This window comes from Dreissena polymorpha, chromosome 15 (assembly GCF_020536995.1).
Source record: "Dreissena polymorpha isolate Duluth1 chromosome 15, UMN_Dpol_1.0, whole genome shotgun sequence".
Lineage (NCBI taxonomy): Eukaryota > Metazoa > Mollusca > Bivalvia > Myida > Dreissenidae > Dreissena > Dreissena polymorpha.
In genome coordinates, this window is record NC_068369.1 from 22,639,380 (window position 1) to 22,661,458 (window position 22,079).

Sequence of the window (22,079 nt, forward strand, 5' to 3'; positions counted from 1 at the left end):
GTAGTCTCAGCAGCAAACTGTAGTCTATGTGATCCTAGATCTCTAATTACATGTGGTACATTGTCTACTTGTAGTCTCAGCAGCAAGCTGTAGTCTATGTTATCCTAGATCTCTCACTACATGTGGTATGTTGTCTACTTGTAGTCTCAGCAGCAAACTGTAGTCTATGTTATCCTAGATCTCTCACTACATGTGGTACATTGTCTACTTGTAGTCTCAGCAGCAAACTGTAGTCTATGTGATCCTAGATCTCTCACTACATGTGGTATGTTGTCTACTTGTAGTCTCAGCAGCAAACTGTAGTCTATGTGATCCTAGGTATCTCACTACATGTGGTACATAGTCTACTTTGTAGTCTCAGCAGCAAACTGTAGTCTATGTGATCCTAGATCTCTCATTACATGTTGTACATTGTCTACTTGTAGTCTCAGCAGCAAACTGTAGTCTATGTGATCCTAGGTCTCTCACTACATGTGGTACATTGTCTACTTGTAGTCTCAGCAGCAAACTGTAGTCTATGTGATCCTAGATCTCTCATTACATGTTGTACATTGTCTACTTGTAGTCTCAGCAGCAAACTGTAGTCTATGTGATCCTAGGTCTCTCACTACATGTGGTACGTTGTCTACTTGTAGTCTCAGCAGCAAACTGTAGTCTATGTGATCCTAGATCTCTCAATACATGTGGTATGTTTTCTTCTTGTAGTCTCAGCAGCAAACTGTAGTCTATGTGATCCTTGTTCTCTCACTACATGTGGTACGTTGTCTAATTATAGTCTCAGCAGCAAACTGTATGTAGTCTATGTGATCTTAGATCTCTCAATACATGTGGTACGTTGTCTAATTATAGTCTCAGCAGCAAACTGTATGTAGTCTATGTGATCTTAGATCTCTAAATACATGTGGTATGTTGTCTACTTGTAGTCTCAGCAGCAATTTGTAGTCTATGTGATCCTAGGTCTCTCACTACATGTGGTATGTTGTCTACTTGTAGTCTCAGCAACAAACTGTAGTCTATGTGATCCTAGATCTCTCACTACATGTGGTACGTTGTCTACTTGTAGTCTTAGCAACAAACTGTAGTCTATGTGATCCTAGATCTCTCACTACATGTGGTATGTTGTCTACTTGTAGTCTTAGCAGCAAACTGTAGTCTATGTGATCCTAGATCTCTCACTACATGTGGTATGTTGTCTACTTGTAGTCTTAGCAGCAAACTGTAGTCTATTTGATCCTAGATCTCTCACTACATGTGGTATGTTGTCTACTTGTAGTCTCAGCAACAAACTGTAGTCTATGTGATCCTAGATCTCTCACTACATGTGGTACGTTGTCTACTTGTAGTCTTAGCAACAAACTGTAGTCTATGTGATCCTAGATCTCTCACTACATGTGGTACGTTGTCTACTTGTAGTCTTAGCAACAAACTGTAGTCTATGTTATCCTAGATCTCTCATTACATGTGGTATGTTGTCTACTTGTAGTCTCAGCAACAAACTGTAGTCTATGTTATCCTAGATCTCTCACTACATGTGGTATGTTGTCTACTTGTAGTCTCAGCAACAAACTGTAGTCTATGTGATCCTAGATCTCTCATTACATGTGGTATGTTGTCTACTTGTAGTCTTAGCAACAAACTGTTGTCTATGTGATCCTAGATCTCTCACTACATGTGGTACAGTAGAATTGCAATAACTCGAGCTGGCGATTTCTCGAAAACAGGTGACTACTCGAGTATTAAAGAAAGTACCTAGCATTTTCCTTTAATGTCTATATAAAAATACCCGCGATAACTCAAACATGCGATTTTCGATAACTCGAGGTCGTGTGCCGGTCCCTGAAAGGCATTTCACACCTAATTCACTGGCAATTATTCGAGGACGCTTTCTCGTCTGGTCGGTGCTAAAAATATTCGAGTTGTGAAAACAGCGCAATCAAGCAGACAAAAGGCGCTCGATTAGGTGTGAAGGTAGTTGCAGTTTGAGAAACACTGCAAATTGTCATCTTTTGAGAAGCAGATCAAAGCTACACAGTTTTAATGATAATTGAATAATTACCAGCAATCGATAATTATCGCGAAACGTCTTACGCCATCAGTTCCGGGAAGCTAATGGGTTGCGACAATCTTCAATCCTTGACTTTGCGCAACACGAGTCTGAATAATGTAAATAAAAAGGCAAAGTGTGTAGTGATTATGTTGTTTTTAGTGTGTGTTTTTTTATGCGCATGTATGTACCTTGTGTGCTTTTTATCCCCCGCCAGAGGCGGAGAGATATTGTTTTGACGTTGTCTGTCCGTCCGGCCGGCCGGCACTTTTGTGTCCGGAGCCATATCTTGGAAGTGCTTTGGCGGATTTGATTGAAACTTCGTATGAGTATATATATGCATAAGAGGATGATGCACGCCAAATGGCATTGTACACCATTTGTTAAAAACAGAGATATGGCCCTTTGTATCTTGAAAAAATGCTTTTTACTATAGGCACTTTTGTGTCCGGAGCCATATCTTGGAATTGCTTTGGCGGATTTCATTGAAACTTGGTATGAGTATATATATGCATAAGAGGATGATGCACGCCAAATGGCATTGTACACAAGCCGTTAAAAACAGAGTTATGGTTCTTTGTATCTTGAAAAAATTCTTTTTACAATAGCCACTTTTGTGTCTGGAGCCATATCTTGGAAGTGCTTTGGCGGATTTCATTGAAACTTGGTATGAGTATATATATGCATAAGAAGATGATGCACGCCCAATGGCATTGTATACCATCTGTTAAAAACAGAGTTATGGCCCTTTGTATCTTAAAAAAATGCTTTTTACTATAGGCTCTTTTGTGTCCGGAGCCATATCTTGGAAGTGCTTTGGCGGATTTCATTGAAACTTGGTATGAGTATATATATGGATAAGAGGATGATGCACGCCAAATGACATTGTACACCATCTGTTAATTACAGAGTTATGGCCCTTTGTATCTCGAAAAAATGCTTTTTTCAGTGTCAAATATAACCCTTTTGTGTCAAGAAGCATATGGGCGGGGGATATCAATTCAATGAATTTGCTTGTTTAAAATAATTATCCTACATGTACAGTGAATATTGATGAGATATTTTTGATTATATATATGTTTTGTGTGTATGTTGAAATAATTAAATGAATTTACGATCTTCTTAATTGTTTTGTTTATTATACTGTAACCTTAAGCGATTTTTACAAAGCCTTTTCTTTCTCTAGCACCGTCTTAAATGTAAATAAAGCGTTTGCGGTCAGAATTAAGCATTATCAACCGAGACAGTGAAAACAAATAATACCATGGATTACTCGAAACCTGCGATTACTCGAGCATCGATGTCGGTCCCGTGCTTCCTCGAGTTATCGCAGTTTTACTGTATGTTGTCTACTTGTAGTCTCAGCAGCAAACTGTAGTCTATGTGATCCTAGTTCTCTCACTACATGTGGTACATTGTCTACTTGTAGTCTCAGCAGCAAACTGTAGTCTATGTGATCCTAGATCTCTCACTACATGTGGTATGTTGTCTACTTGTAGTCTCAGCAGCAAACTGTAGTCTATGTGATCCTAGATCTCTCAATACATGTGGTACATTGTCTACTTGTAGTCTCAGCAGCAAACTGTAGTCTATGTTATCCTAGATCTCTCACTACATGTGGTACATTGTCTACTTGTAGTCTCAGCAGCAAACTGTAGTCTATGTGATCCTAGATCTCTCACTACATGTTGTACGTTGTCTACTTGTAGTCTTAGCAGCAAACTGTAGTCTATGTTATCCTAGATCTCTCACTACATGTGGTATGTTGTCTACTTGTAGTCTCAGCAGCAAACTGTAGTCTATGTAATCCTAGATCTCTCACTACATGTGGTACGTTGTCTATTTGTAGTCTTAGCAGCAAACTGTAGTCTATGTGATCCTAGATCTCTCATTACATGTGGTATGTTGTCTTCTTGTAGTCTCAGCAGCACAGTCTCCACAGAACCAGCAGTCTCTACAGAGGGGCTGGGCAGCAACATGAGTGACATGTCCACACTGGAAGAGTACTCATATCGGCCGAGATTCGCCGCATACATAAGTAGGAGACTATTCCAATCAATATAGCCTTGGTCTGGGAAAACTGGGCTTTATGCATGTGCATAAAGTGTCGTCCCAGATTAGCCTGTGCAGTCTGCACAGGCTTATCAGGGACGACACTTTCCGCTTTAATGGTATTTTTAGTTTCAAGGAAGTCCTTCCTTACCGAAAATCAAGTTTAGGCGGAAAGTGTCGTCCCTGATTAGCCTGTGCGGACTGCACAGGCTAATCTGGGACGACACTTTACGCACATGAATTAAGCCCAGTTTTCTCAGAACAAGACACATATAGCCTTGTTCTGGGATAACTGGGATTTATGCATGTGCATAAAGTGTCTCACCAGGTTAGCCTGTGCAGTAATTTCTCCTCTGCCTTCATTTTATTACCAATATAGTTTTACAAATAGTTCTTTACTCACCTTGACCTTTTAATAATAGTGAGTTTCATTTGGGATGCCTTCAGCGCTTTGATTTTAAATTATGAAAACGTATCCAAAATGTGAATGTTTTTAAATGTATCTGATCCATTTAATACCATGGCTTTGATTTTAAATTATGAAAATGTATCCAAAATGTGAATGTTTTAAAATGTATCCGATCCAGTTAATACCATTGCTACAAGGGGCGATTTTCCTTATATGGCTAAAGTGAAACATCGCAATTCCTTTTCATTTTCCCTATAAATGAAGTGGGATGTTTTCCACCACTGACATGGGTCAATTTTTATAAATGGAAGTTAGAATAAAACTTTGTAGGAAAAGTTCTTGATTTTAGACACTTGTTTTGTGTGTGTTACTTTTTAGAATGTGAGAGCAAGGCAATTGTGTATGTAGTCATCTGTATAAACAAAGGCAGCCATTATATTGATAGTACCTTAGAATCTTTAAAAAAGCAGAACAATATATATGCTATTTGGTGTACCAGAAAACTTGCAAAGATGTTATTTGATTTGAGCATAAAGTAATCAAAATTATTGGTACTGTTATATCAACAATTTTAAATGATAATTTTATTTTTTTTTAACTTTAAAATAATTTTAATTGCTCAGTTAATTAAAAAAAATCCATTTTTTATTGTCTGTCTAATATACTTCAGGTAGCATGCATTCAGGCCTAGCTGGGGATAGCATTTGGGAGCCAGTCAGTCAGGGTCACTGTAACTAAAAAAAGAAAAATTGTTTTCAATAAATAACCTAACTTTGCTTTCAGGTTTTGTTCTGAAATGTGTATCTAGCATACCTGTATTTCCAGGCCCGGACCCAGCACCCTCAAGAGTCCCCTTTCCGGCCCCCTTACCAGGTCAGCGTCCCCTACCGGAAGATGACCCCTTGCAGCAGTGGAGACTGCGCCGTCGCATTGAGACTGCCCAGCATGCGGCCCCTAAACATGTGTCCCCCAATTTTGACTTCCTGTCAAAGACGGATCAACAGGTTTGAAGGAAAATTATTGCATGAAATTCCTCTAATCTGGGTCATGGGATTTTCCATGTACAAGTATATGAAATGCTGTTGAGATAAATATGAAAAGCTAAAGTTATTTTAGTAGCTTAGACTTTTTTCACAGAGAAATTTTAATTTTCAACATCATTTGTCAGAATTTTGTGTTATTATTACACAAATAACACTCCAATTAGAGTAAAAAATTAAAAGTCAATGTTATAAATATCTGTCAAATTTTAAGAAAATATTAACTATTAACAAATATTTATACAGTAATGTAATTATTGATTAAGAATTCTATTTCTTAGCATAATTGTTATTTGTCACTTAACTTAACTATTGGATGTCATGCCATTTTCAGCGACAAATTGAAGCCAAGTTGGAAGAGTTTAAACAACGCCTGGCTGGAAAGCATTTACCAAGCATTACATCCAGACAGTCAGAAAATGTACAGTTTACCCCGACGCCAAAGAATAACCAGGTTTGAGTGTTGGTTTTGTTATTTTAAGAGAAAGTATTAAATTTCCCATTGTTGATTGGACATATAATTGAAAGTAACTCTCATTGTTATGTTAGCATGTCATGTTATGCACCTCTAGACAGAGCGCAACGTGCACATCATGAATGAAGAGCTTTTTTGATCACCTTTTGTCTGTCATGCGTCATCCGTCATCAACATTGACCCTGTGAAAACTCTTGACATTTATTGCTCAATCTTTTACAAAAACTTTGCTAGAGCATTTGTCACAATGACATTTCAGCAGAGTTCCAAACTGGGGAATGTGGAGGCAAAACTAGGTAATTTGATTGAATTAACGAAAAAAATTGTAAACTCTCTTGAAGTCACATTTTTTGCCCAATCATCACAAAACTGTCTCTCTACATTTGCTCTCATGATATCTCAGTTCAGTAGGAAAATGGTTTTGGTCCTTTAAAAAACATAGCCACCATTGAATGGAGGAGATCCTGCTATGGCTATAGGAAAACCGTGTGAACACTCTGCAAGTCACATTTTTTGCCTAACGTCATGAAACAATAATAGTCCTTTGTTTTAGAGTAAACTTTTCAATATAATAGAGACTATAGGAAATGAGGATTATATATTATGTGGAAATTTTAATTTTCTACTTAATGTGAATATTGATTATGTCAACTCTAAAACATTTAATAATAATGAAAATTGTTATCTTCTGTAATCAATGATAAAAAAACCTAATAGACACTTTAAGGGTCATTAACAGTGATGCAAAATGTTTCATTTGGCAAACACCTAACTCTATAAAAGATGACACTGATCAGATCTCTCCCCTTAATCTTTGGAAATGATTTTTTTGCAAAAAAATATCAAGTTACTTTATTACCAAGAATATCTTAATTGTAAACAAAAATTTTATACGCAGTCTGTTTTAATGAATCTTACCATGTATATGTTGTCCTTAAAGGCATAAACACTCTTAACTTCAGCACTTCACCTTCTCAATCATTAGAAGGCTTAGTAACACTTAAGGAAATTGAAATATCAACTACTTAATGAAAAAAAGAAGCATGCTTTAAGTTAGGGCTGCAACAAATCCAAAAATATTGTTTGGATCCGAATCTGAATCCAAATATGGTTTCTTCGGATTTTTCATATCCGGATCCCTCAGATAAGAGAAAAATATAATTTTCTGTCTTAATTAAAGAAATCCATGTTTTAGAAGTATGATTTGACTAAAAGACATTAAACATTTATTAACAAAAAATCCGGGCAAAAAATATAACAATTTTATCAGCAATGTCAAAATAAAACGAAACCTTAACACTACTTCACTTAATAATAGTTTGCTCGTTAACATACACTTTTCACTGTTCATACAGTTTCATGTTTGTTTTCACAAAAATTAAGATATCAACATTGTCCGGGTCCAGGCAAGCCCTATGAGCACTGACGAGTTCTCCTGCTGTGGAGTAGATTGTCTCACTGGGCACTGAAGTACCTTGCATCACAAGATAGCATTTAAACTTAGTACATGACGAATTATGCTTTCAAGATAATACATTATGCAAGAACACAATTTGACAGGTCGCGAAATTATGCAAAATTTACCTGAATAACATTCCAGCCACACTGGATCCACTACCGTTGTTTTTTATACAACTCAGAAAGACAATTTGAATAAGGATTGAAAATTACTTATTGCCATTAGGAATTGCATTTGTTATGTGTAAAACCTCCATGATTTGGAATTAGTTTTGCTTTCGTTGCTCATTACATAATGTCCAATAACATTCTTATACAATAAAAGCCGAAGGATCTTGAATGATCTGCTATTTGACTGTCACACGTTATTAAATATCGACTATTATACGTACTATTTATCTATTAAGCAGAACCAGTCTGTATAAAAAACAAAAAAGCGCTAGGTTACGTACAACTATGAAAATTAATATTCGGAACCGAAATATCAGGGGTGGATCCGTATCCGCGATTCTGAAGTTGGATCTGATATCATAGGATATTTCAGGTACCCATTGCAGCCCTACTTTAAGTACTGGATGAGAAGGTTTTACAACAAATATTTTTAGTTTTTTGGAAAGAGTTGGGCCACTTAATAATGAGGAGCTTTATCTTTGTTTTTACCTCTGGAACCATGTCAGTTACTCGAAAATAAGGTATACTCACATGTATGCCTAAAGATAATAAACTTGGCCTATAAACTGACCAAGTTTCATCAAGAATGGATTAAATATTTGGCCTTTAGAGCGTTAACAAGGTAAAATTGAATGACTGCACTTCACATTACGCCGGATATAGACTGGGTCACGTGTATCCCAAACTTGGTAACCAGGTAAATTCTTAGAAAAAAAGTTTTACCTCTCTAAAAGCCACATTAAAGACTCAATCTTTTTTAAACTTGGTCTGACAAAATCCAGGCATAGTTAAAATCTGTGTCATGTGCATCCAAAAACTGTCAAATCTTAGAAAAACCATGTTACCACTCTTTAAGCCATATTTACGACTTGATGTAGTTGAAGCCTGGCCATAGAGTTTATCTAGATTATGTCTAGGCTGCTTTTGAATCTTAGTGACATGTCCATAAACTAAATAAATTATAAATGAAACACTGTTGCTATACTATGGGAGGTATTTATGACTCTATCTAGATGAAACTTGATCAAATTTTTTATCTTGACAATATCTAGGCTGAGTTTGAATCGGGGTAGCGTGCGTTTGAAAACAAAGTTACCAGGTCAAATCTTAAAAAACATTGTAACCACTCGTGAGGCCATATTAAAAACTTAAGTTTGATGAAACTTGTTGATCATGAATATCTTGACATTATCTAAGCCAAGTTCGAATCTGTGTCATGTTTGTCCTTTAGCTAGGTCACTAGGTCAAATCTTAGAAAAACATTGTTATAATTCTAGAAGTCACATGATTCAACCATGATATAACTTGTTCAGAATGTTAATCAGCACAATATCGAGGCACAGTTCGAATCTCAGGGCTCAACATTAACAGTTTAATTTACTTATCTGAAAAGTGTTTTATCTTGATTTCATATATTTATAAATAGCTTAGTTGATTTCCTCAGCAACTGCATGTGACGTGTCAAGACTCCCAAGGTTCACACCAGCCACAGATTGCCAGCCCCTCTTTGAAACAGTGCCGACCCCCAACTGACCCTTTATCAGAGGTCGACCCTCACCTACATCTCATGTGTGACCTTTTACCTTGCCCACATAGGGGGCAGTATCAGACTTCTTGGGGGAATCAGTCAGATAACATTAAGGAGAAGGGAACCAGAAATGAATCAAAGGGAACTAACTCCATGGGAAACCAGTCTGAAAAATTCATGGGGCTGGAGACTAGAGATAATCTAAAGGAAATTAGCTCAAATGAGAAACAGCATGAAAACTTTAAGGAGCTTGGAACCAGAAATATTCCACTGGGAAGAAATTCCAAGCTTAGTCCAAGAACTTGTGATAATGTCTGTGATAATAATAATGATAAACAAGATTTATATAAGGAGAAACAGTATAAACAGTATCTGGAAGCTGAAAAACCAGACATTGAATCTAATAAAGAGCCTGAAAAAGTAAGGGCCAGTGAGAAAGATGTGATAAAAAATAGACATAGGGATCTAGAAAATATGGTGAAAGAAATAAGGGTAGATAATGATTGTGATTCAGTCAGAGAAAGAGTTGATAGGGAGAACCAAACAGAGAAACAAAACAAACAAAGGGAGAATAATAATGAAAGACAAATAAGCAAACATGACCAGGAAGAAGATTATCCTGAGGAAGAAAAATCTAAGAAAATGTCAAAAGACAACAAGCCAAAAAAGTATGGAAATTCATCTGGTACGAATAATGAGGAAAGTAACAGGGAGAAGGATGCTTGTTCTGAGACAGATTCAAGTAAAGATCGCTCTATCAAGCCTCAGCATTCCAGTAGCCCTAACCTAGAGAGACGTGGTGTGAAGTCTGCTATTGGCCAGGTTGGTAGATTCCTGTACTGGAATTACAACTGAATATATGCATGGCTACAATTATTGTAATGTTGACTTTTTATTAAAAACTTTTTTATGTAGAACTTGTATTGAAACTTGATTTTTACATTACATTGTTTTAGAATTTTAAAATCTTGATAGCTTTTTGGAGTTTTGGTGTTATTATACCAATCGCAAGGCTGGCTAGCTCAGGTAGAAGGAAGCAGGACTGTCAATAAAGGAATTGTGAGTTTACTGCCTGAATTGGCCACATCACTTCTTTGGGCTATGAAATAACTTTGGCAATTCTCTGCCTTTTTCTGATTCAATTAAGTCAGAAAATGTTTTACATATGTACTATAATATAGGCTATGCTTGCCTCGGAGAAGTGTATGTAGTTTAACTGACTTTCATTTAACACTGACACATGGCGCAAAAAAATATAACCACTCAAACAAAACAGCTATTTGCTTTGACAGTGTTTGCCCTGCCATTAGCCAAATTAGCCATTGGCTAGAAATGAAAAAAAAATCTCAATGAATTTCCATTTTGCTACAATTTTTTCTTCATTATCACCCATCAAATATCCAAAATAATAGTAATTCAGACATAACGAGGTCGTATTGGCTACAGAGATTTTTTATCCATCGGGAGCCCTGCGTTGACTTGTAATATTTTATTATGCAGGTTATAAAGGAGCATCTGTTCAGTACATCAATGAGTACAGTGTTATCAAGTGTGGAGAGTTTACCACCAGCAGTGTCACTGGGGAAGCAGCAACATCAGCAGCAGCAGCAAAAACAGCATCCTCGGCAACAACCAATGCAAGCATTAGAAGAAGGTAAACTATAAAGGCTAAGAAAAACTGTTCTCATGTAAAACAAAGATTTGTTTAAGCACTTTGTACAAAATTTATTTGTATTTATACAATCTTATGACACTGTACTTTGATCTCTGCAACATGTGCATAAAGTCTTACATAAATCATAATTCTTAATGATAACTAAATAATCAATGAAAAAGTGAAAAATACACAAATATTCTCATTTTATGCATATTAGCCGCATCATGCAAAATGGGTCCTTTGCCATATGCGGCCAGCCTAGCTCCAAACCAGCCTGTGCATTAGCCAGATGTTAAGCTGGTTGTGTATGGCATAAGACCCATTTTCGCATGATATGACTCATTTTTAGCTCGACTATTATATATGAAATATATATAGTGGAGCTATCCTACTCACCCCGGCGTTAGCGTCTGCGTGCAAATGTTAAAGTTTTCGTACTACCCCAAATATTTTCTTTCTCCCTTCCCTTCACATATTGCTTTTATAGTTTGCAGACTTGTTTACCAACATGACCCCAACCTATAAACAAGAGCAGACAACTCTATCAAGCATTTTGTCATAATTATGGCCCCTTTTCCACTTAGAATATGCAGCAAATGTTAAAGTTTTCGTACTACTACTCCATTTATTTTCATTGTCCCTTGACATATTGCTTTTATATTTTGCATACTTGTTTACCAACATCACCCCAACCTATAAACAAGACCAGACAACTCTATCAAGCATTTTGTCATAATTATTGCCCCTTTTATACTTAGAATATGCATATTATTGATAAATCTATGTTAAAGTTTGCGTACTACCCCAAATATTTCATATATCCTTTGACATATTGCTTTTATATGTTGCATACTTGTTTACCAACATGACCCCAACCTATAAACAAGAGCAGACCACTGTATCAAGCATTTTGACATAATTATGGCCACTTTTACACTTAGATAATTGAACATTTTGCTTAAATTGCCATAACTTCTTTATTTATGATCACATTTTATTATTACTTTGACAAAACAACACTTACCTGAATACCACAATGGATTCCACCCAAACAATACCCCACGCCCCTACCAGAATCCCTTCCCCCCCCCCCCCCCCCCCCCCAACCTCACCCCCCCCCCCCCCCAATTTTTTTTCTTTTTTTAAAGATCATCTAATAAATTACCACACCCCACATTATACCCCCCTCTCACCCCCCTACCCACCCCCCCAAAATTTTTTTTTAAACATCATCTAATAAATAACCACACCCCACATTATACCCCCCTCTCACTCGACCTCACCCCCCCCCCCCCCCTAACCCCCCTACCCCCCAATTTTTTTTTATTTTTTTAAACATCATCTAATAAATTACCACACCCCATATTATACCCCCCTCTCATCCCCTCACCCCTACCCCCCCCCCCCCCCAAAAAAAAATTTTTTTTTTCCTTTTTTTATTTTTGAAACATTGTCTAATAAATTATTAAATATGAACAATTTCCCCATGATGGCTTATGTTATACTGTCAAGCACTCGAATAGTCGAGCGCGCTGTCCTCTGACAGCTCTTGTTTCTGCTCTTTTAACTAAGCATTTATTTTCTAGATACAGATCTGTATGACTCTGATGGGGAGTTTGTGGATGATGAGTTGCTCACAATGTTACGTAGAAAGCGAGCCATGTACGAAGAACAATTGAGGTAAGGACTTTTGTCTACTTGTTTGGGTAGTTAACTTTGATGACGGGAATTAGCTTAGTTTTAACAAAAGAAGTATTATTTGAAGCTTGTAAAAACATATTTTGGTGTGTTACTCCCTTCATTATACAACCAAAGTAGTGTACTTTATTTTTCATTGGTGTCTGTACATCTGTTTAGACTCTAACTTTTACATGGAAGTGCTCGTACAATTTTCATCATACAATATTCAAACATGAATTATGGATTATATGTGGTGCAATGCAAATGAAATTTGCTTTGTTTTAAAAAATGCTTAAGTTATGACCCTTTTTATTTTCTATTATCATTTCAACTTGTAAGCTTTTACAAGCTGGGGCATGTAGGGAAATCGGTCAAAACTGTGATATCCTTTTGTAATAACTTCATTAGGATATTACATGAAAATTAGGGACAATGTTAATGCTGTTTTAACTGGACCTGTTATTTATAACTATTTGCGATGTCAGTATTTTGCAAAATTAGGACAGGAGTAAAAAAAATGTTTGCTTGTTCTCTATTTTCAGAGCTATTGACAAGAAATTGGAGGAGTTGAACAGATAACCCAGATATACCCCTCATCTCAAGCTAATGGTAGCCAACATCTTTGTCTCTAATACATACATTTAGGCTGAACTAGATGTGCATCAAAACTGATAAAAGCCATGCTTTATTTTAATCGATTTCAACTGTCAATTTAGGGTCACTTTTACATTATTCAGACTCGCTTATACGATTTCTTTAATTTCTTTAATTATGATTTTTTAATGGGATGTTTTTGGACATGTATTAAATATTATTAATTGCAAAGTATTATTTGACTTTAACGTACTTGGCATATGATTTCATTGACAAGAACAGTTGCAGATGTTGAAAATGGTACAGATAACTTGTCAAACTGCATCACTGGTTATATAGGGAAGCGGACAACGAAAAAGAGCGAGGCATGGTATTGTAATGCGCATGGGAGGGTTAGGATAAGGGTTAGGGGTCGGGTTTGGGTTAGGGTTAGGCTTAACCCATACCTTAACCCTAACCCGACCTCTAACCTAACCATAACTCAGGGTTATCTCCCCAACACCATACCTCGCTCGTTGTAATTGTCCTCTTCCCGGTTAAATCAATAATTGTAATTAATATTTAATATGTGAAAAGTGCTCAAACACATTTATTAATATATAATAGAACGGACAGGTTTATTGCAAGACAGTTGTATCGGACCACAGTTGAATCATAACAACTCACACTTGTTTAATAAATGAATGGAAAAAAATCATTACAGTTCAAATCTAGAGGCAGTCTAGAGGGCCTCAAAAATCTTCCTCATGAAGGCACACCATATTTATACTAGCTGAACATGACTTTGAACAATGTCTATGGGAACTGTTTCATCAATATGCACTAGTTTACGCAATTGTAATTTATGTATGAAATTTATGCAGTCGAACGTATATTTTTATTTGAAGATGCGCGTCTTCTCGCTGAAAAGTCGTAGTTTACGTTAGTCGTAGCCTATTATTGGTTCTACTACTGTTGGTGAAACGGCTCCCTGATTCAAATGCTTGCGTGTGTGTCATTGAACATTCTTGGCTCGAACCTCTGTTAGGTGGCTTCATCAGTGAACAGTTTTAGAAATAATACATTTTAGCACAGTTTTCCGTCCAAGGTGTTTATGCATTGCCCATTATGATTAATAAATGGGACATGTATGATGAAAAGTATGCTGATATTATTTGTAGATTATTAAATTGTGGAATGTGATTTCGCATTCATAATTGTGTGATAGTTTCAAATGCGCTAAGCAATTGTAGAGTAAATATAATAGATGGTTATACAATTATTGCTTTGTGCGTTATTTATCCGAGTAATTTAAAGTTTATTTTGAAAAATTGTTTATATATATAGCAGTACCGGTATTATGATTGTGTTGTTTATAATGTGTTTAGCGGGTCTTTTACAATAATTATGTATTCATTTTGGAAAGCGTTGTCTTCAATTCAGGATAAACGCATTCGGGAGGTAATAAAGTATCCCATGGATGACGCAGCGATTTAATGGATAAAATAGTCCGTTTGATAATCACGAGTTCGTTCCGTATCTAGCACCAAAGCAAAAATCTCCATGGGTACATAATAGGAATCGTCCAGGTAAACATCAAATATTGATGTATAAAAGATAAAGACACTGAAAGAAAATAGATGAAAATGGGGTTTAATAGATGTGCGTAAAGTGCCCTCCCAGATTAGCCTGTGCAGTCCGAAAAGGCTAATCAGGGACGACACTTTCCGCTTGTATGGTATTTTTCGTTGACAGAATGTTTTTTCTTTGCAAAAATCAAGTTGAGGCGGAAAAAATGTCGTCCCTGATTAGCCTGTGCGGACTGCACAGGTTACTCAGGGACGTCACTTTACGCACATGCATTAAACCCTCTTTTCACAGAGCACGGCTCGGATGTAAGCATGCACATGCTACTGTTAGCCTTACGTGGAAACCGATGTTCAGTTCCTTTGACCGTTTGATGCTCAACTTTTCAAAATCCGTAATTATTACTAATATGTGGAGTTGACTTTAAAAGAAGGGTTTGGTATTCTTAAAAAGTGAACAAAGGATTACTACATTGACAAGAAAATCAATTCGTTTTTACTAACACAGCACTAGTTCACATCGCACAGATGGGGGCAACTATCGGTAATCCGTTTGAAATTTTAATAAGAGTTGCTTCCCTTAGAATCAGCGTGTATATTAAGACTAATAGTTAAGAAACAGGTAGGGAATAAGTTGTTATGATGTTCGTTTATTAACCCATTTATGCCTATCGTCTAGAAAAAAAAAGGCCTAGGCAAACAGCGTAGATCCAGATGAGACGCCGCATGATGCGGTGTCTCATCTGGGTCTGCGCTGTTTGCTTAAAGGAGTTTCTTTAAGAAATATTCTAGATATAGAAATAAATATACTAGACATCCCTAATTTTGGAAATGAATTGATCCAATTTAGAAGGATGGGAGATTCCACTAGGCATAAATGGGTTAATGAATTGCAAGTTTAATTGTTTGACGCAGATTTTCCGAAATACCAGACAGTGATACAGCACTAGGAACATAAACAACAGAAGTATTTCAATTTAGCTTCCCCTACGAGTAGTCATATATAATTATGAGAGATCTACAACAATGAAAGCATTGAAACTGTTTTTGTTTTAACCCATGTATGCCTAGCGTCTAGAAAAAAGGCCTTGGCAAACAGCGTAGACCCAGATGAGACGCCGCATGATGCGGCGTCTCATCAGGTCTGCGCTGTTTGCTTAAAGGAATTTCCGTAAGAAATATTCTAAATATAGAAATCAATATACTAGACATCCCTAATTTTGGAAATAAATTGATCCAATTGAGAAGGATGGGAGAGTCCACTAGGCTTAAATGGGTTAAAGTTCAAATTGTCGTCAAAACCTAGACCACTTATATCGGAAATCTATACATTGTTCAAAGTTTTTAACAGGAATGAATGAGGGGTTCGGGCGGTAGACTTGATTTAAGGGTCTGAGGTTCGATTCGCAGTGGAAGCACGGGAATCCTTTTTCGAACTATACTTAAAACCACTTTTGTACAGATTATTTAACTGTGTTTATTTCAACACTTTTTGTTTTTAGTCGATCTATTAAAATCGGTCAAGTTAAATCGTGACTTAAATGTTGGAAGAAAGACGCCATGTTCAGATATTACGGTAAATTGTGTAATTTTTCCACTTTGGAAATATATATTTTTTGACACAAACTTATTGTATCTTTAATTTTAGTGTCAGAGGCATTGGTGTTACTAGGAAACATTTTTGAATTTAAAAAGTACAACGACTTATAGCATGTCTATTTGACTGCTGTAAGCAATACTGCATCATACGATTACTTCTACCATAATATTGATGCTTACAAAGCTTAAGTACAATTTTCCTTATAGGTGGTCCCGTATATTATCGCTGATGCTCATACGTTGACTAAGTCATACGCAGAACAAAAAACCGCACCATTAAGAATAATTCAAATTTGACTTTGCCTGATTTAATTCCCCCTTCACGTTCGAATAAACAGATTGCGGTTGGGCCGTGCCTTTTGAAGGGCCGCTATCGAACAATTGATACGCGGGTGTGATATTCCGAGTCTATTTGTCTGCGGATATACTTAGATTTACATGACAATGTTAACCACTTTCCCTGGAGATAAATGCGGCCATCTTCATTTATGAACCCGTTGTGTTTACACTCATTGGGACGATTTACGACGTGTGGCTACGCGGCTTAAAACCTGGCTATTCTATTTATCCGCATCATTTGCGTAGAACGACCGACGGAACGGTGAAAGTCGCCGCGGATTCTGAGGCGGTGCAAACTGGTGTACATAAATCTGTCAAAAACCATCGAAAAAAATTATTACAGCAACGTGGCTTCAAAGGACCTGCTCGCTAATACGTCGGATATAAATAACGATGAAAGGAAGAGCGAAAAAGATTATTATGGTGATGCCCGCTTTCGTTCGTAAAACGGCTTGACCGCTACTGGGAAGGAACGATGGAAAACTCATTTGCATAATCCCGTACAGAAGATTCGCGGCTACAAACTACCATAATCTTTTCAGATTGCAGTAGGAATTACCGTTACATGGCTACAGTCCTTTAAGCCTTTTCGGCGTGGAATTAACACAGTCTCGTTGGTAGTTAAAAGATACAATCCATGATCATACTGAGAAAAATATCTGATATGACATGGATTTTTATTATTGCAGGCTTGCTATTTGTCCAAAGAATCATCGCCAAAGAACATTATTGCGTGTGAGTTGTAAAATTCGGTGTTTAAAATTTGCATATGAATGGCTTTTTCCCTGGATATGTAAAAAATGTAAATATTACACGGTTTTATTAATGGTTTAATATTAGACTACATTCAACTTACAAACCGCACCAGTTAAAGAGACCGTCAATCACGAATGACGAAAAAAGAAAAGTTATAAAATACCGTATTTTTTACAATTATTAGTTTATATTGATTAAAATATCACGACTGGTATATAGCATTAATTTTAAAAAGTTTTCATTTTTTCAGTATATTTGGTAATAAATTTTACTGGGTACAGGTACCAGGTAACTACCAGTTAACTATAAATAACGCAAGTAGATTGATCATAATCGTCACGTGGTAAACCCAGGAATGCAAGTTGTGCATGCGTAGTGAATTGTAAAGATTTTATATATAAACTGATCAATCTACTTGCGTTATTTATAGTGTGTATATCGTTATGTCACCTATTTTCGCGATGTACTTTCGATTTAACATCGCGAAATTTTATTACCGAATATACTGAAAATATTAACTTTTTTTCAAGTAATGTAATATACCGTTGGTCGTGATATTTTAATGAATATAAACTAACAATTGTAAAACAAATACGGTATTTTAGAACTTTTCGTCTTTCGTGATTGACGGTCCCTTTTAAACAATGCTCCTGTATTCGGTAGCGCAAGACATATCGCACCCCTATTCATAATCGGTAGCTCTATTTTTTCCTTCACTCACTAGATATTGTGTTTAATTTCTGCACATTACTGCACACCTGTAAGGAGCTGTTTGACAGTTGTTAAAAAAACAACAATCTATATTTGGCAACCGGGAGAAAACGCTTTTCTTGGAAAGCATTCCTTAATTTCGCCTCCTTGGTGCAAAAAGGTACCATGTGACATTGAAATTAGAAGGCACATGGCACCTTTTTGCATCAATGGAGCGATTTGTCATTCAATTATGCAAAGTACGTGTCGCCAATGTGAAATATTATAACAACATATGTTCGATTGTACTTTAGTTTGAATATTTAAAATACTTAATTTAAATTTGGTTTAATCATTTTGACGTCAGAAAAAAATGAAAAATGAGAACTGCGGCGGTACTTAAGGCGCTTTGAATGATGTTCGGTTTGCAAAATTGTATTCGATCCACTCTTTAATTTGAACTGATCTTTTTATTAAACGTTATGAACTGATACTAGCATAATATGAGTATATCACTCCTTTACGCGCAACTCTTTTCACTCTTACCTTTTCACACGATTTTCGCCGAATTTAATATTTGAAAGATTCTTGTGTGCCTGTAGGAGGCAAAATGTTGACCAAACTGCATGTGTTTTACTTAATTCACAAAAAAACAGGTACATAATGTACTCGTGCATCACTTTATTGGTTTGCTCGATCACTTCGTGAATGAAGAGCTCAAAATTAATATGCAGGCTTACTATGGTAAAAGAATTTCAAAATCGTATCCGTTTGTACGAGAAAATGCTTAAACATAGCCGCCAATCCAAATATAAAGATACGTTGTATAATCACTCTCGTGTAAGTAAGGCATCCAGATATTTCAAAGAGATTGCGCGTACAGGAATTTTAATTGTAGTCATAGGCAGCGGTATCTTTTGTTAAAAAAATATGTCCAACCCCCTTCCTGTGACTAACATTACACGATCTGAAAGAAAGGAAAAACTAGAGCTATGCTTGGGAAGTTCGCTGTCGTATAATGGGAACCTGTTGGCATTGGAATTACTGGAATTTTACCTGATATCCCGGAACTCGCAGCCAAATGGCGCAACAAACATACGGACTGTCCACTTACACTATTTATGGCAATGCAAATCTGCAACATCGAACTACAGCCTGGTGTGGTTTGACCGGCGGAACGTAATATTATTCTATTTAGTTAAAATACAAAAATAATAAAACGTTTATAAAATTACCATTTCACCGGATAGTGTAATACAATTGTAACGCTGATACGGTGGGTAGACTTTGGCGAGACGGAAACAACCCAACAATATTCTACATATTTTCTTTAATAAAACTTCCATGCAATTTCTCGATTGTTGAACAATCAAAATCAAATTTGTAATCCTTGAAAGCCGTATAAATAATTTTAAACCAAATGATAAAAAATGAATGGACCGAACTAGCCGTTAAAGCGAATGCAAGTGAAGAAGCCCATTCTATTATATACTATAAAACTATACTATAATACTATTACTGTAAAACTGAGCTTGTAAAAACGATTCCAAATAATATCTTGTTCATAACAACACGAAACAGCGTGTTAAAATCGGTGAATTCAATAATAAAGTTACGTTCACTTTGTATCGTTCAGTATCTCAGGTTGGCTCTAAGAAATATAAATTGGTAGTTAAAATATATCACATTTAGAAAGTAAGCCCAGGTAGTGAAAATCTGCTTTATTAAAAAAATACATAAAATTTTAGTAGCCATTTTGATAATTTAGTATTCAAATAGAGATTTAAGTAAATATTGGCTATTTTGGCTACTGTTATTGCTTACATGGATACATGAATGTGAGTATTTATTTGGTACGAAGCGTTTTATACAATGAACCGACATTAATAAATGGGTCTGCTATGTGAAAAGGGGGTTTAATGCATGTGCGTTTAGTGTCGTCCCAGATTAGCCTGATTAGTCCAATTAGGGACGAAACGTTCTGACTACGCTGGATTTTTGCTGAGAAGAGACTTCTTTAAACGAAAAATATCATAAAAACGGAAAGTGTCGTCCCTGATGAGCCAGTGTGGACTGCACAGGGCACTTTACGCACTTGCATTAAACCCCCTTTTCAGAGAACACGGCTCAAATATATTGCTTCAACATAGACAAAGTTTTCTGTGAAATAAACGTCAAGTAGGTTCATTTGAAACTTAAACACATTCACACGGCAAAAATTACATTTTGGAGAAAAGTGTTCTCTTAATTCTTATTATCTTCTCTTGTTTTCGTAAAAACGGATTTTAATGCAAAAAGGTTTAAAGTTTGTAATATCAGCAAAAACGTGACTTGATGACTATAAATTTAGTTTCCTATTTAGTCAATGGCTCATAACATCTTTCGCGACAGAAAAATACCTATCGACCTTAAGTCTTCAATTATTGTCATGACTGTATATAGTTCTTTGCGTCTCACCTGTTTCGTTTATCGGAAATGTCACAAGATGTAAAGATGATGAATTCAATTATTATAAGTTACAAAAACGAAGGTTTTTAAGTCTGGTCAATATGTCCGCTTCAAATACTAATATTCCTCTTATTTAAACCACAGCTCCATAGCACAGAAAACATATTCTTTTTTCAGTAACCCTTCAATGAGAAACAAAAAAATACTCCAGATACTCGTATGATATACAAAATGACCGCAAAAGCCATTTTTCAGATGGCTCAATATTGCTTTTTTATTCATTTGGTGAACCTGAAACCTATGTGAGCGCTTTAATGCTACCATGAGACTCTTGTTCTAATATTTTCGTTTGAAAAACAACAACAAGCGTGTATACAAATTACAATTTTTTGCTTCCAAGCTACGCTCTACCAGTACACTCTGTAGAGACAAAATTATTACACGAAGAAATCAGGCCTAAATCGTTAAATCAGAATGAGATATTTTCTCTCAATGGTCGTCCAAAAGGTGTAAATGTTATCCATCTATGAAGATTCGCTACGACGGTAACTGTCGTAAAGTGATTAATAGTTTGTAATAGAAGATAAATCCTTGTACTTTGTATTAATTATACCGTAATAAAGCTGTCAATGTAACAAGAATTGAATGCAAATTGCAAGGTTACGCATATTAAAACACTAAAAACATATTTTTCAAATCAAGTCGAGAGAGAATCTCTGACAACCGCTGGTGGCTTATATAATAAATTTCTTCCGATGACAGATTTCACATCAAATTTCATAAGTTATTTGAAAATTAATACCTGAAACAATAAAATCATTATATTTGCACGTCAGGTGACGCTGCAACGACCACGAACGAAGAAAACAAACGTTTGATATACGGCAAAGTACTCGTATCAACTGCACTTTTGTGAACGTTGTTTTTGTTATAATTTGATATAATGTTGACACACGTTCCATGGATGCGTCTTAGTGCCTAGTGCTAAAGTCTACTATATTTATACCAACCTTTGCGCAGAGGTTTAACTGGAACCAGCATAGCTAGATCAAATCCCTGCCTTCATAACCAACCACGTGATGATAGCCAGGCCACGTGGTAAATATTTTTTTATTGTATTTATGTGTGTCATTATTAAGAAAGATCAACGCTTTGAAAACTGTGGATATGACGACCCGGTCCTCTTTTTACATTTTTGATAGGGAGAACCACACGTGGGCAAAATGCAGCTTTTTCTTCGGGATGGATGTGCACCGTTTCCCGTCTCATAATTATGAGAATTATGAGATACACAGATGCAATTCGTAAACAATAAGAAATAATCACCCGAAACTGGTATATACGCCATTTCCTACTTTATCTACAAGTTGTAACTCATCACAACTCGCCTGGTGTCGTGTAGAATATATAAAAATTCCGCTCTATATTGCAGTGATGTCTTTTTATGTCGCCAAAATTAACCGAGTAGCGTCCCAGTTTTAATCCTTTTAAAATTCTCTACGATTTATAGCGACTTTTTCTTCTTGTACCTCTGTCGAAGACATGACGATGGAATCTTGTGCATTACGACATAA

The 22,079-nt window shown here is 36.1% G+C and overlaps 1 protein-coding gene across 1 annotated transcript in view; it reads left to right on the forward strand.

Annotated features, from left to right (window-relative positions):
• The window catches only part of LOC127860600 (uncharacterized), a 31,791-nt gene extending 17,422 nt beyond the window's left edge, over positions 1-14,369 (forward strand). Inside the window, exons 8-14 of the mRNA XM_052398742.1 lie at positions 3,964-4,082; positions 5,331-5,509; positions 5,880-5,999; positions 9,094-9,999; positions 10,678-10,831; positions 12,421-12,514; positions 13,057-14,369. Of these exons, the coding sequence (XP_052254702.1) occupies positions 3,964-4,082; positions 5,331-5,509; positions 5,880-5,999; positions 9,094-9,999; positions 10,678-10,831; positions 12,421-12,514; positions 13,057-13,093 (1,609 nt within the window). The 3' untranslated portion in view covers positions 13,094-14,369. The remainder of the gene's footprint in view (positions 1-3,963; positions 4,083-5,330; positions 5,510-5,879; positions 6,000-9,093; positions 10,000-10,677; positions 10,832-12,420; positions 12,515-13,056) is intronic.
• Positions 14,370-22,079: the final 7,710 nt, after the last annotated feature.